The 14,644-nt window shown below is 33.7% G+C and overlaps 2 protein-coding genes and 1 non-coding gene across 5 annotated transcripts; 1 reads left to right on the top strand and 2 right to left on the bottom strand.

The window, feature by feature from the left end:
• Positions 1-1,170: 1,170 nt before the first annotated feature.
• SKP2B (RNI-like superfamily protein) lies at positions 1,171-7,661 on the top strand. 2 transcript variants are annotated; one of them, XM_022046940.2, is made up of 5 exons: positions 1,171-1,319; positions 1,969-2,301; positions 3,700-4,048; positions 4,125-4,266; positions 7,026-7,661. In XM_022046940.2, exons 2-5 carry the CDS (start codon positions 2,036-2,038, stop codon positions 7,403-7,405), a joined length of 1,137 nt encoding a protein of 378 aa, XP_021902632.2. In that variant the 5' UTR covers positions 1,171-1,319; positions 1,969-2,035; the 3' UTR covers positions 7,406-7,661. The 2 variants fall into 2 exon arrangements, with proteins under 2 accessions (XP_021902632.2, XP_021902633.2); XM_022046941.2 differs by having other exon boundaries at positions 1,185-1,319; positions 1,972-2,301.
• Positions 7,662-7,976: 315 nt separating this feature from the next.
• Positions 7,977-13,024, bottom strand: LOC110818192 (DNAJ heat shock N-terminal domain-containing protein). 2 transcript variants are annotated; one of them, XM_088210469.1, is made up of 11 exons: positions 12,923-13,024; positions 12,613-12,764; positions 12,222-12,281; positions 11,856-11,938; positions 11,196-11,353; positions 10,387-10,512; positions 9,653-9,811; positions 9,398-9,576; positions 9,158-9,238; positions 8,503-8,640; positions 7,977-8,306 (listed from the first exon to the last, which is right to left on the bottom strand). In XM_088210469.1, exons 2-11 carry the CDS (start codon positions 12,697-12,699, stop codon positions 8,226-8,228), a joined length of 1,152 nt encoding a protein of 383 aa, XP_088066595.1. In that variant the 5' UTR covers positions 12,700-12,764; positions 12,923-13,024; the 3' UTR covers positions 7,977-8,225. The 2 variants fall into 2 exon arrangements, with proteins under 2 accessions (XP_088066595.1, XP_088066596.1); XM_088210470.1 differs by lacking the exon at positions 12,923-13,024 and having other exon boundaries at positions 12,613-12,876.
• Positions 13,025-14,352: 1,328 nt separating this feature from the next.
• TRNAQ-UUG (transfer RNA glutamine (anticodon UUG)) lies at positions 14,353-14,424 on the bottom strand. Its single transcript has one exon. It is a non-coding gene; the product is annotated as a tRNA-Gln (tRNA).
• Between the last annotated feature and the right edge of the window lie 220 nt (positions 14,425-14,644).

Genomic DNA, 14,644 nt, shown 5'->3' with positions numbered 1-14,644 from the left:
CGTATTTGATTTATTGTTTTTGATAATTAAAAATATATATTTACATTCTATTCATTACTTAGTAATAAAATTACACAACCATAATAGGCAAGATCAATTTAATTACAGAATAATTAATATATATATATAATATGATATGAAACTTCGAGCTATCATAATTATATTAAGTTTTTTTTTTTTTTGAATTCGATTTTCTATAAGGATGTTCCTATAATATATGAATTTTTATTTAATATTTTTAATTAATGAACTGTTTTTATATCTTGTTCGGTATAAGCGTCAAAATATATCTTCCATCAATATTCCGTCCAGTACGAAAGTGAAACGGATCGTCCTCGTATTATATTCAGTTTGAATGTTAAAATATATCATTTCTCAATATTCCGTCTAGTATAAGGGTGAAACAGATCGTACTCATACTCCGTCTAATATAAGCGTTAAAATATATTATTCTTTAATACCCTGTTCGGGTGAGCCAATATTCACGATAGAATTCTTTATTTACTCAATTTAAATTTTACGATATCCAATGTTATATGTATTTAAATTTTGTTATTTACTTATTCTTTTATTATTCTCCTAATACGGAGAAAGTCGAACTCTTTATTACCTATAATGTAAAAACTTTTCGATAATTACAAAATGGTACTTACATACCTCATAAATTCGCAACATTTTTTTAAGAAAATATTTTTAAAATCCCTTAAAAATATTTTTCTTATTCAAGAAAAAAAAAATATATATATATATATATTACAATTTATACGTAATCTAAATTCAGCATACATTATTTTATTATATGCTTATCCTGAATAGCTACCTCCCTACCTGACGGTGCTTCGATTTTATACAAATAGAAGCTTCTCCACACGCCTACACAACTCTACAGACCATCCAATTTTTCTCTTTTTCTTTTTCTTTTTAGAGGAAAAATTCTTTTTATTTTCTCCCCTTTATTTAATTTATTTTATTTATAATAATATTTTTTTAATATAATATGATATATTAAAAAAGGTTACAAAAATAAAAATAATATTATATCTGAGTTCCAATTTTTGAAATAATACCACCTCGTATGCGTGGGGCCTACGTCTTTGCCATCTCGGACTACGTATAAGAACACGACACGTGGCACCATATGCGTTGTTAGTTCGTACCCGATACGTTTCTCTTTGCTTGATTGTTTCCCTCCTGTCCTATCTTAATAAACACCTCGACCCCTTGCCTTCCCCCTGGCTCTCGCACAGCTCCCGAGTCACAAGACTGAAGAAAGCCAAAAAGAAAGTAAAAAGAAGAGAAGAAAAATGAAGAAAGAACAGGTATGATCAAAATCCTGTTTCTGCAATTTCAATGCAATTAGGAATTTCTTTACGTTATGTATATGTATTGTTTGGTTCATGTTGATCTATTGGGAAAAAAAAAAAAAAAAGAAAAAACGGCTGAACTCAGCTATTTTGACTTGAGCGTTTTTGGTTTTGATTAATACTGATTTTTTTTTTAATTTGTTTTGCTGCAAATGAATGATTATTAATTTTTTTTTTTTTTTTTTTTTTTTTACATTTTGCTCTTGGCTGAAAAGTAGTAATCTTTGTTTACGTTTAATTGCTTGTTTTATTTTGCTTTAATAACTGGTTTCTGATTTTATCACTGTAAATTTGAGCTTAGCGGTGGAGATTTCCTACTTGTGTTTCGAATTTTGCCTCCTTTTTAAGGTCTCTCTGTTTATCGTTAAAATCTTTCTATTCCTTAACGGTATAAGCTGTGAGGTTCAATGCATGGTCTCGTGAAGAGGTTCTTCTTCTTTTTTTTTTTTGGGTATCCCGCGTAGTCTTCAGGGGTTGAGACATGGAGTATGAAAGTTTCTAGCTTAGGTGTCGTGTTATCGGACGTTTTACTTATTCCAAGGTGTTGGAATTTGTAGAATTCTTATCTGATTGTTATCTTTCGCTCTCTATGACCCTTTGGCAGTAGACTCGAGGAGTTTTTATCAATTACGGGTGGAAAATTGTGCAAGCGGTGCTAGGCGGAGTGCGAAATGGGCGGAGAACCTAAAGTCAGTACCGTGGACTTGAACTTGTGCTTCGAGAGGTTGATGATGGTTGGCGGTGCTATTGACGGGCTTGGAGTTGAGAAAATGAAGATGGAGGGCGTCGTGATCACTGAGTGGAAGGATATCCCGATGGAGCTGTTGTTGAGAATCATTTCGCTTGTTGATGATCGGACAGTAATCATGGCTTCTGGCGTCTGTAGTGGGTGGAGGGATGCCATTTCCTTTGGCCTGACCCATCTGTCTCTCTCGTGGTATATGTTTCTTTCCCGTGTCTATGTGTATATTCTCATCTTATCTCTCGTTCAAGAAGGATGCCGATATTCCTTGGATTTGCTGAATATTCATTTTCTGGTTTGTTTTCCTATTATTGAGGATCCTGTTGATCTTCTAAAAGGCTTATTATTACTACATGTCTTTTGTTTCTCCTTCGTACATTTTTCTCTGGTTGGGTAACGCTTTCTGTGAGCTCAAGTAGGAGATCAAGATTGGAGGAAGAGAACGAAGAACAATATAATATATATTGCCACTTTGATGATCCCCTGTTGTTGTGGATTTATCTGCAGTTATAAATCATGATTTTGCTGGTCATGTTGAACAATGAATTATCTATCAAATTAGACAGGAATTAAGGCCTCTGGCATCTACCCATCAATAAGTTATACATCCCACTTCTTGTCATATCCCTGATGAAAATCGTATCATCCTTGAACAAGGGTTACTTTTGAAAAAACATAATCTGCTGATTGATACATTCTCATTTTGCTGATAATAAATTATTGTCCCATGTAGTAAGAGTTACCATAATGCAGTAACATGGAAAATTGTATCGTCCTAATCACGACTGGCATAGGAACTTGGAAGGATGTTGTTAGCTTTTTTTCACATTCTTCCTCAGAACTCGGCTAGTTTCCTTCAGTTATTGATGGATACTAAAGTTGTAGATGCTAAGTGCTTAATTATACCTTAGATGCACTTGGTTGTTACCCTTCTTTCGGTATGCTTCATTGTTTTACGCATATCATACTGTAGCATCTAGTCGGACAAAGATCAAGGTTAAGAATAATTACTGGTTTTCTATGTTTATTAATACCCTTAGAGATTTTTCTATCCAATTCAGTGCTTTGGCTTCTCGTGCTGAAGCTTATTGTTTAATAATTCTGGGTAGAGTAATTGTGTTTTGTTTGTTTGAAGGCCTTACCAGGTCATGTTAGATTGATTGCATATATCTGGATGATGCAAAATCACTTCTGCTCATCCTCATCCTAGGAAGCTGATTAGTGGGTTGTTTACTCTCATGGTTCTTAAATGTGTGCTTATTGTTCTTTATTATCTTGTTTCATAAATATAGAGATAATGTTTATTTGGTTATTATGCTCGTAACCTCTGTTTAAGCACTTTTTTGGTAAGCACTTTTTTGGATTTTATATTTACATGTGACTTTAAGGAATATCATTAAATCATATCTGTCAAATTTAATTTACTTACATTCTTAGTATTCCCTTTTTCTGGTTATATATTACTTTGTTAAATTGTTTATCTTTTGCCAGTTGTTCATTCTTATGCTTCTTTCGTTGGATCTTTTACCAAATTTATCTGCTCTTCTTTCATGATATATAAGATGAAATGTTGTTTGCTTTTCTCTCTTTCAGGTGCAAAAACAACATGAACAACTTAGTTCTATCTCTTGTTCCTAGATTCACCAAATTGCAAACGCTGATACTGCGGCAAGATAAACCACAAATTGAGGATATTGCTATTGAGACAATAGCAAATCATTGTCATGATCTCCATGACCTGGACCTAAGCAAGAGCTTCAAGCTAAGTGATCGCGCTCTTTGTGCGTTGGCCCATGGTTGCCCTAACCTCACTAAACTCAACATCAGTGGCTGTACCGCATTCAGTGATAATGCTCTTGCATACTTGACAGGGTTTTGCCGGAAACTAAAAGTTTTAAATCTTTGTGGATGTGTAAAAGCTGCATCTGACACTGCACTGCAGGTATAAATGAATTGATTTGTTTACATGCCCCTTTACAAGACAAAATCCTTAGATCTATTTATATAATTACATGCAGGCTATTGGATGCAACTGCAACCAATTACAGTCTTTGAATCTGGGTTGGTGTGAAAGTGTGAGTGACTTAGGAGTTATGAGTTTAGCATATGGATGCCCTGATCTCCGGAATGTCGACTTGTGTGGCTGTGTCTGCATAACAGGTGTGTATTGTTGTATGCTTGTAATTTTTGTCTAAAATAAGTTATTTAGATTATAAAGCAAATTATTAATTTCACCCCTTGTGGTTTAAACTATTTATTAGACAACTCTATAGTTGGTTCTGTAATAGTTCAATATCTTAAGCTCTCACTATTATGCTAAGCTTTTATTATTAGACAAAAGGAGTAAATATAATAGTTTAATTATACTCTAGAGAAAAGAGTCCATAAAACTCTAACAATGCTTTATGTGGAAGAATTTATAGCTTTCAATAAATAGTGACATTGAAGTGTAATTTCTAGACTTAATATATTATGGACTAGTTGCAAAGGTGATTATTTTTCAGAATAAAGAAGAAATAGCAGATTTTGTTAAAAAGACAATTTCTTTGTAAAAGATGAGTCTTAAGTCATGCAAGTCATATGCTGTGACTACAGCAACAAAGTTATTCATTTTCAAATTATGAAACCATAAGGTACTGAACTGTCACAAAATAAATTATAGTAGTTTTATTTCAAAATAGGCTAAAACCAATTAATGAAACTATAGTTTTCTCTTGAGTATAATTAAACCACTTGGGTATCCAACAAATTATTCTGGCTTGACCAGATGCTTTTTCAGAATATTTTGACTCCCTTTTTAACATTTCTCTCTAGATAACAATTATAGCTCCATATGGTTTCAGGGTTCGAATGAAATATATCTGGTAAAATTGAACCTAGCTTCTTGACTTTCTCTATGTTTTTCTATCTGGAGTTAGGCTTGATTAACATGGGCTTTAACGTGAAATGTAGTCTGCATTATAAACTCAACTACCCTAACCTACTTGTTTTTTGGTAAAAGTAAAAAACAAGCAAGTCTTTTTTCTGAACATGTAAACAGGTGTGAAGAAAAAAAATTCTTGAATGATTCTTATTGATTAGATAATTGTGCTATTTATGGCTTAGAAAGGATGAGAGTATAGAAACTTAATGATATAATACAAGATTATTAGTAAACATGAACTATATACAGAGAAGACTTTCTGAATCCTTGGATGAGCAATTTTTTAAAGTTAGTTCAAACAGGAATGTCTTGATAAAACCTTATTACTTCTGTTTGACAATGAGCAGAATAGCTAACCAAGACTTCCCATGAAAACTGTTTTGGAAGACCAATACAAAGAGTTGTATCTTAACTATGGACAATCTGATTAAAAGGAGAAAGGCATGTGAGTGGATGCTATTTATGCAAGAGAGCTGCAGAGTCTGTCAAGCATCTCCTCCTATAGGATCCTTTTTCTTATTAGCTTTGGTCTTTGGCTTATATTTCCCTGGGGTGGAGTGGGTTGTGGCTTGCCAGGTCAAAGAGGAGATATGGGCTTGGAGAGACATCCATGGGCAAGAACTTAGGTCTTATCCATTTCGCTACCTTATGGATTAGATGGAAAGAAAAAGATAGAAGAGCTTTTCAGGGTGTAGAATTATTTTTGATGGGATTAAAGATACTTAGATTCTATTATCCCAAAAAAAAAGAGATATTTAGATTCTAGACCTTTGGCTTTCTCATTAAGCGTCATCCTCTTTGTACTTGTGAGAACTTAAGGGACTCAAGTGATATTTTTGATAGATTTGTAAAGTTTTTTGTATATGAGTTATAGCTCGTTAGTACTGTTTAATACTATATTCTTTCTTTTGGAAAAAAAGGATTGATGACAGATTAAGAAAAAGGATACATTTAACCCTTTTCCCCCTGCAAGTTATGCAAGTTATCATGTAGAGGTTGGATCTCATATGATTAAACCTTGCAGAAGAAAGATCCTTGGTGAATATAATAGGTCACTGATCTTAACTAGCAATGTGGCAAACCACTATTGTACTTGACCCGTTCTCTGGACAAAGCGGATGTCCAGCTCAATATGCTTAAAGTAGGTATGATGACAGAATTAGAAGTCGTATAAGTGGCAGTACTGTTGCAAAACAAGATAGAGACATCAGATAAAGCTTTATGTCTGATGGAGACTGGAAATCAAATAGTCTTCAATTTTTTTGAGATTCATTTTTGAGAGAAGCAAAAGAAGGATGAAGAAATCTGTTTGCAATATGGCAAATCTGAAAAACAGCTGGCTGATATCCTCATCAAGCCACTGACGAAGCAAGGGTTTGAAGTCCTAAGAAGAATGCTTGGCATTGTCAGCAAAAATGTTGAGGAATGTTAAAGGGTTAACATATTTTGCTGTCAACCAAAGATGCAGTGCTTTATCCTTAAGCTAGTGTTTTGTCTAATAGTTTATATTTTGTGAAAAGTTTGTATCAGTAAAAACTACTTCTGGATTGGTAAAGGTTACTTAAGCTAGTTTGCTAGTTATTTTTTCTTTTTCTGGAATGTAGAAGCTGTCATGGATAGCAACTTTGCATTTGATATAAGACCTTATTAATGAAGCAGATAAGTTTTTTGCCTCAAGTTGCATGTCAAACAAGGATATAAATAAAAAGGCCAAGGTTAACTAAGCCCTAGGATACTTTTTCCCCAGAAAATCTATTTGTTTATTTAGGATAATAGTTTCTCTTATCATTAAGTAATGATAGTTGCAAACAAATTTAGAACTTGAAAAGTTAAGTATGGTTATTTTTGTCAATGGTAGCTGTATGGTGGCAGCTGAGAACAATGATCCAATAATTTGATGTAGAAGCTGGAGTTTTTTCACTTGTTATTAAAAAGGGCTACTGTCATTATCAGCTGTGGAATGTGACCGGCATTGACCTTGGTTATTTTACTGCAGATGAAAGTGTGGTTGCTTTGGCAAACAGGTGTCTCCATCTGGCATCCCTTGGGCTATACTATTGCAGAAATATCACAGACAGAGCAATATATGAACTCATATATTCACTAGCCCGGAACGGAGTGAAGAAACCAGGGATTTGGAAGTCCATGAAAGGAAGGTTTGAGGAAGAAGGGTTGAGGAGTCTGAATATCAGCCAGTGCACAGCGCTCACCCCACCTGCTGTTCAGGCACTTTGTGATACATTTCCCGCACTTCATACCTGCTCCGGGAGGCATTCGTTGGTCATGAGTGGCTGTCTGAACCTAACATCCGTACATTGTGCCTGTGCGTTCCAAGCACACCGCACAGCCAGCAACATTCCTCATCCAGCTCATTAATTGGCATGAATTAAGTAAGGTTTCAGGCACACACTCTTCTTTTTGTGGGCATAGATAAGGAAGAAGGGTGCCTTATGTATATAGAGTTCTGTTGGAAGGTAGGCTGCAAATTGCAGATGTTTCTTTCTTGTATGGCTTTGTATATAAGCCCAAGCTTGTCTGCTCTAAATTTTTGAATTGAAGTAGGTGGAAGTTTACCTTGTTTGCTTATGGATTGTGGATAATTATGCAGTGGAAATATAAACCTGTTATGTCCTGAAGTGTCCCTAAAATAATCATGCCTTATGTTAAAGTTTTTTTATTTTTAGCTCTCTGTTCTGCCATGGCCTGATAAATGAAATTTGGCACTTGGGTCTTCATGGGTATGAATTTTAATATATTTTTGTTGAATAATATGTTAAAGCAGGAGTCTACTCAAATGAAACCAATATATATGTGGGTGTGTTCGTTCATATACTGTAATAAAGCTTAATTTGCAAAGAAGAAGAAAAAGAGACCTCCAAGTCTCATGGTCGGAGTAGCTTGTGGCAGACTATTTTGCTTGGACTAGTTTGACAAATGAAGCAAGCACTAAAAATAAGAGGTAGGAGTATTTTTTACATTTGATGGTGTCATGTTGATGCTTCCCTTTTAATAAAATGTCATCCGATGTTTTATGTCTCTGCACAGACTGTTTTTGCAGTACAGAATCCAACACAAACCAAAATGGCTTGCGCCATTCTGCTATTAGAACTGAATCCTCAAATGAAAAAATGTTCGTTGCTGTTTCCGTATTCATTATCAAACTTTGACAACACAGCAATCTGTTATCATCCCCTCCTCATTTACTTCTGTATACAATTTCATCATCGTCCACATCGAATGCTGGATTGCAGAGGCATCTGAAGAGTCTACCAATACCCTGCATGAACAAACTCTTAAGTTCTTTCGTCATTAGTTGTCTACAACAGTCAATAACATCTTTTAGTGATCCTAAACCAAATCACCCCATCTGTCCAAATTCTTCCTCTTTTCACTGTGATTTTGGATTCCTAATTTGTAAATTTCACATTTAACACATTCATGGAAGTCATTATAAATGAAGTCCTGCAACATACCTGAGTAAGTATGGGCGTGCGGTATGAAAGCGCTCTGGGTGAATCATCTTCGTCACTGCTATCAGAACTGCTTCCATCATCATCTGTTTCTGTATCATTTTTCCTCCCTGATGTGGCCCCATTTCGCCCTTGCTTTTCCTGATGGGCAAGGAAAAAACAAAAAATTAGGGACATCAATCAGCTTGGCCGCTATACTCCAACGAATGTTCAGTAATACACCCTATAGCTTTTTTGCTTCTTCTTTCCCAAAATCTTTTCCTTTTATGGCATAATATGTTTAATTCATTACCCCATTCAATCCCTTTTTTACTTCATTAGAAAGTGAAATCATCTGGTACCGCGTTATTGCCATATTACTGACAAACTTCTTTTTCTTTTTCTATTTTCCATTAAGGCGGCTATCCTTTGTAGCCTTCCGAGAAAGCTGGAAACCAGGCTTTCTTGCTAATTTGAAAAATATAAGTAGGTGATGCTTGAACTATCAATTCAATTTCAGTTGAGCCAAGTTCATTTCCAGAGTTGATTTGCAAAGTTTATTATTGTCCTTCTGCTTACCTGGGAATAGAACATCGATGCAGCAAATAAATACTGTATATGCAGAAGATTGAACAAGAATTGCAGCAAAGCCTACAAAAAATCGTAATAAAACTGGCACCTGAAATATCTTCCCTAAACATTTTAGAGCATGAGCGCGAGCCTTAAGTTCTTCCTTCTTCCCATTATTTTCATGTAGCACCTGCAGACAAATCAAATATAATGGCAAGATAAATGATTCATGTGGAAATTATGAAACGAAATGGCGAGTATGATTATCTTGTTTTATTAATGACTATCATTTAAAGAAAGTAATAAGAAACATGGCCAAGTTCTTCAAGCCAAAGAAACAGAACCTCACCATTTGGCACACGTGTACTAGGGTTACTTCTATGTCTACTACATTCAATTTCCATAATGAGCTCATCAATGTTTCTTTGTTCAAACGAATATGTGATTCAACATCATTCTCAGGGGCACTGCCATCCATGTTAAATTGTCTTCGAATGTCTTCTTGAAGTTGTAGTAGCTGAAAAGCACCTGAATTTGTATCTCAACATAATTAGTCAAGCAAGTACGTTCCCAAGCATCAAACTTAGTTTTGGTATTATGATACCTTTTGCTGCAGTGATTTGTGACTTCCAGAAATGTCCTTTATTACGAACCCACTCAGCTAAAAATGGCACCCCAAGATAAATTGCTTTCTTTCCAAGCTCCTGAGCAGCCTGTCGCGAGTATATGTACCCAATTGTGTGCAATATGTCTACTCCAAAAGCTACATTTTCTCGAGAGATAAATCATTCACATCATCACTTAGTTTTGCACAAGTAGTTGCAAATTTATGCATTAGCATGTTGAATTTATTCCTAAAACAAATGGATTTTGGGAATTATACTTACGTAATGTTATGCATTTTATTATGATGTGTAAAAATTGAAGGATCTCTTACTTCTTACGATTCACAGCCAAGGTAGAAACCGTGTCCAAGTAGATATTTAGTGCATATTCTTATTTATGCTGCAGTTATACCTCAAATTTTTTCCTTTTTTGTGTAAATTGATCTATGGAGATATATTAGGAGTCCCATATTATCAGATACCAACTTTGATGCTTTTTCTTCTAAAGCATATTCTTGTGCTTACGAGTTATGCAGAACTTACACCATGCTGCTTTGTTAATCAATATATACCGATAGCTACAGACCTTCTATGAACTAATGAATTTCATAAATAGCAACTCGATAAATCACCAAGTTTATAGAATATCATTCAGTAGATAATTACAATGTCCCAGGAAGAAAGAGCTCTCGAGTGGATAGAAAAGAAAGAGTATGAAAAAGAGAAATTTTACCTGCATCAGACAGCCGCCTAGCTTCAGATTTTGCATGCTGCAAGAATCCCTCTTTGTCACCTCGGACGTATTGATTAAGAAAATCCTTCAGCGTTCTTGCAAGCTTTTCTTCTCTTTCTTTCTGGACTGCCTGCATTAAATAGTTGTAAATGCTTCTAAACAGCAAGGGACCTAATAATCCAATAATCTAACTGATCCCAGCAGAAAGCCAAAGGATTCTAGGCCATGGTCATGGCTAAGTTTGAAATAAATTGGAGCAGGCACATCTCATACCAAGAAGGATTCACGCACAGCAACATTTCTATGTCATGATGAACAATAGAGCTAATGGCCAAGAACAGGGGAGATTGCTTTGATATAAAGCTAGTAAAAGAACGTAAAATATCTAACTAGGAAACATAACAGAGCAGGAATATATCATCCCTACACCTTTGAGCATTCACCAAATATTTTTAGCAGTATCCATGACAGACTATATTCCAAAAGTGAATGCAGTACTTTGTCTGTTCGCTGGACATGTTTAGAAGCTATAACAAGGCTTGATCTGTTAGATAAATTTTGTATTTAAACATGGTTGACAAAAATATAAATCCAGACCAAAATTATTCTTGGTCATAAATCCAAAATTTCTTTTCCAGGTTAAATGTAGTAGCAGCATGATTCTAACTGTAATCCACTCAGCTGATGGAACTGCCAAGCATAAATGGAGAAGAAAACTTCATTTCTTTTAGTTTAATGTATCACCTTGAAGGAAAGACAAACACACTTCTAGATTTTGAAAGTTTAGGAAGTCATCAACGTGAATTTACTTGCCTTCAATTTATCATGCAGTTTTTCAGGATTGTTGTCCTCCCCAGCTAATTCAGTAGAAGCCATTGATGCCACAGCTAGATGTCCTATGTAATCCTCAAATGACTCACTTCCAAAAAGAAGAGCAAATACAGCTGTTGGATCAAGCATGGTTTCCCTGATGAACATAGGCATCAAATTATTTAGAGAACAGATCACCCTTGAGAAGAGGAACTACTATAGACCACAGATTTTCAAGCAAACAAAAAGTACAGGAAAGCAAAAGTAGTCTAAATCTATTTTGATATCATGAGCTCCATGTATATACTTGGCAGAATAGATAGATGTTGATTCCATATAGCAAGTTTGGAAGCGATTTTGAAAAATATACGTGTGTAATGAAAGTGATTTTAAAATTAATTTTGATTGGAGTACATTACGTTTGGAGTGCATAAAAAAGTGTTGCCCACGAGCTATAAACCACTCGAATAGAAACATAGAAAACCTGAAATTTCTAACTTCTTTATCTAATGATTACTTGCTCCAGATGTAAGCATCAGCTTACTGGGTCATTTTTCTTTTGCTCTCTGTTGATCAAACAGAACTTGAAGGAAACTAAGTGCTAAAGAAACAACATGAAAAAATGTGCTGATGAAGGTGCACAAATGTCAGAATCTTACTTCGATACACTGTATTTTCCATTTCTATCATATGCTTCTCTTTGCACTGGATCACTTAAGATTTGGTAAGCTTCACCAAGGACCTGCCAAAATTTAGCATCATTTTTTTCACTAACTCCGCAGAAAAGGAAGTTTATAAAGTGTCTATATATATATATATATGTATGCATGCACTCACGGATGCAACCCAGAATCAGATGGAGGTAAAAAAGTATCAATAATAGGATTAAATCTCATGAGTTGAAAGCAAAATCTCATTTGGTTCCATGTGGAAAATGTTATATGTAACAAAGGAACCATTGTCATTTGGCAGTACTGAAAATAAAGTAGAACAGTAGTAATTCCCAGTAGAAAGCATGAACTCACCTGGAATCTTTCGGCGGCCAGAGGGTCATTTAGATTTTTATCTGGGTGAACTTGTCTCGCCTGCACAAATTTCAACACTCGTCAGTCATTCATCCACAAACTATACCCTTGACTGATCCTGACGTCAATGTCGTTAAATGCACATAAATTAAATGTCTAAAACTAAAACCAAACAGAACAGTGAAAGAAGTTTTCAAGAATATCAGATCGTACCATCAAGAAACCGGGAAGCGTGATTTATAGCTAAAATCAAGATTTAGAAAAGAAATAAAAGAAAGAAGAAAAAAAAAAGCAAAGAAGGAAAATTACGAACACGACGTTATATTGAAAGTCTGCAATAGCAACATAAAAAGCCTTGGCGTTAAAACAAACATGTGTTGATCAAAAGGACCTTAACATAATAAGCCTTGCGAATCTCCTCCTCGGAAGCCGACGAACTCACACCAAGAACATCGTAATACTCAGTTTCCTTCACCATTCTTGCTTCTTCTTCTTCTTCTTCTTCTTCTTCCTCTTTGTGGTAATCAAAATAGGCCCCAGCTTCTAGGAGTAGACAGTGAAGTAGGATGTAAAAGACATGGAAAAGAAGTAGAAGACGATGGGGGAAAGTTAGTGTGTGAGAAATGCCATCCTTTCAAAATTATAAAAAAAAAAAAAAGGTCGAATCGCCTTTCCAGTTCTCCAGAGCAATAAAGAAATACCTGAAACTGCTTTTTAGCGGGAGCAACACAGTTTTTTTTAACTGTCACCATGGTGGCGCTTATCATATATATGTACCCCTCTGTGTGTGTGTGTATTATATTATATTATATTATATTATATATAATACACCTTTTTTGCCTTTTACGATGAATTGCTTTCCAAATGTTGGTGGGCCGGATCTCGGGTCATGTTGTTGGGCCCATTGGCTCATTTAGTCCACACTGAGTGTCTGGTTGCTCTGTGTACACAAGTTCTTAGAGCTTGATTGCATGATGATTCATTAATGTTGGGTATGGTGTAGTACGTACAAAGTTCATTAATATTTAAATTTAATTATGTTTAGATAATAATCTATTAATATATAGTAATTAGAGTTATTTTTGTTTGAACTGACAGTATATTATAGTTGTATATTTGAGTAAATTGTCTATTTTGTCTATATTTTATTATATATAATAATAAATAAAAAATTTAAATATATATAGTATTAAATATAAATATATATAATTAAAATATTACATACATGTATATTTATAATTAAAATACTATATACATGTATTTATATATAATTAAATATATAAATACATATATAAATATATATATACAATATCGATATAATTAAAAATATAAGTACGTAAATTTAAATTGAATATATAAATACATATTTATATATAAAATATATATACATATAATAAAATAAATAAATTATATGATTAAAAAATATATAATTTTATAAATAAAAGATAATTTTATAAATAATAAAAAATATTAAGAATATAAAAAAAAGAAATTATTAAACTATCGAATCGGTAGTTTGAAAAAATGAAAAAAAAAAAACTATGATTTTGAGAACCATAATTCAACTAGTGAAAAATCATAGTATATGTTTAAAAGTACAAACAAATAAAAAAAAATTATATTATCATTATTGAACTATCATCTAAATAGGTTCTAAGTAACACATGCAATTATGCATTGAAATTAAAAAAATACAAGAAATGGTCATAGTATATAATTTCTTACATCAATATATAAAATATAAAAAAATTCAAAATTTTTTTAAAGAAATTTATTAAAATAAATTATTGAATCAGAACGACAAGATTGGGTAAAAGACTGCCCTACACATGAAATAATAAAAATTTACGAGAAACTCTTGTGATATTATGGGCGATTTCACTATAATTACGTTCGATAAATTATTATAAATTTAATATAATAGTAAATTCGTGTGTAAAATATTATCTTTTTAAATGATGCCCAAACTTTTGACACTAAATGTGTATAGAAATGGCTATAATATATATTAAATAAATGTATATTTAATTAATCATCATCCAATTAAGTTTAAAGAAGTTTTTACCCATCAAACTAAAAAACACATGGTGACCAAATAGTTGCAATGTGAAAATATTACCCCACAAAAAAAAGGTCCTACCGGGAGTCGAACCCAGGTCGCTGGATTCAAAGTCCAGAGTGCTAACCACTACACCATAGAACCTTTCGTTGCGGCTCTCTCCGTCAAATATATTTCTCATTATTTTTTTATTTTTCCTTTACATCTTCAACGGATGTCTTGGTAGAGGATATGATTTCTTGGAACTGAGATTTATTTGTTTTTAAGTAAGCACGTAACTCAACTAGAAATTTCTTTACTTGTGCATTCATGGGTTCCGTCTGAATTGATGTTTAGATCTGAATTTTACAATGGAGCCCCTAAT

This window comes from Carica papaya, chromosome 1 (genome assembly GCF_054855325.1).
Source record: "Carica papaya isolate Zhongbai chromosome 1, ASM5485532v1, whole genome shotgun sequence".
Classification (NCBI taxonomy): Eukaryota; Viridiplantae; Streptophyta; class Magnoliopsida; order Brassicales; family Caricaceae; genus Carica; species Carica papaya.
This window is presented reverse-complemented; position numbering and strand designations above follow the sequence as displayed.

Excerpts from the sequence above, each read along its gene's own strand:
- SKP2B (XM_022046940.2), top strand. The coding sequence starts at position 2,036 with ATGGGCGGAGAACCTAAAGTCAGTACCGTGGACTTGAACTTGTGCTTC. Across the intron at positions 2,302-3,699 it reads ACCCATCTGTCTCTCTCGTG|GTGCAAAAACAACATGAACA; the intron begins GTATATGTTTCT and ends TCTCTCTTTCAG. Across the intron at positions 4,267-7,025 it reads TGGCTGTGTCTGCATAACAG|ATGAAAGTGTGGTTGCTTTG; the intron begins GTGTGTATTGTT and ends ATTTTACTGCAG.
- LOC110818192 (XM_088210469.1), bottom strand. The coding sequence starts at position 12,699 with ATGGTGAAGGAAACTGAGTATTACGATGTTCTTGGTGTGAGTTCGTCG. Across the intron at positions 11,939-12,221 it reads TGGCCGCCGAAAGATTCCAG|GTCCTTGGTGAAGCTTACCA; the intron begins GTGAGTTCATGC and ends AAATTTTGGCAG. Across the intron at positions 8,307-8,502 it reads GCACGCCCATACTTACTCAG|GGTATTGGTAGACTCTTCAG; the intron begins GTATGTTGCAGG and ends TTGTTCATGCAG.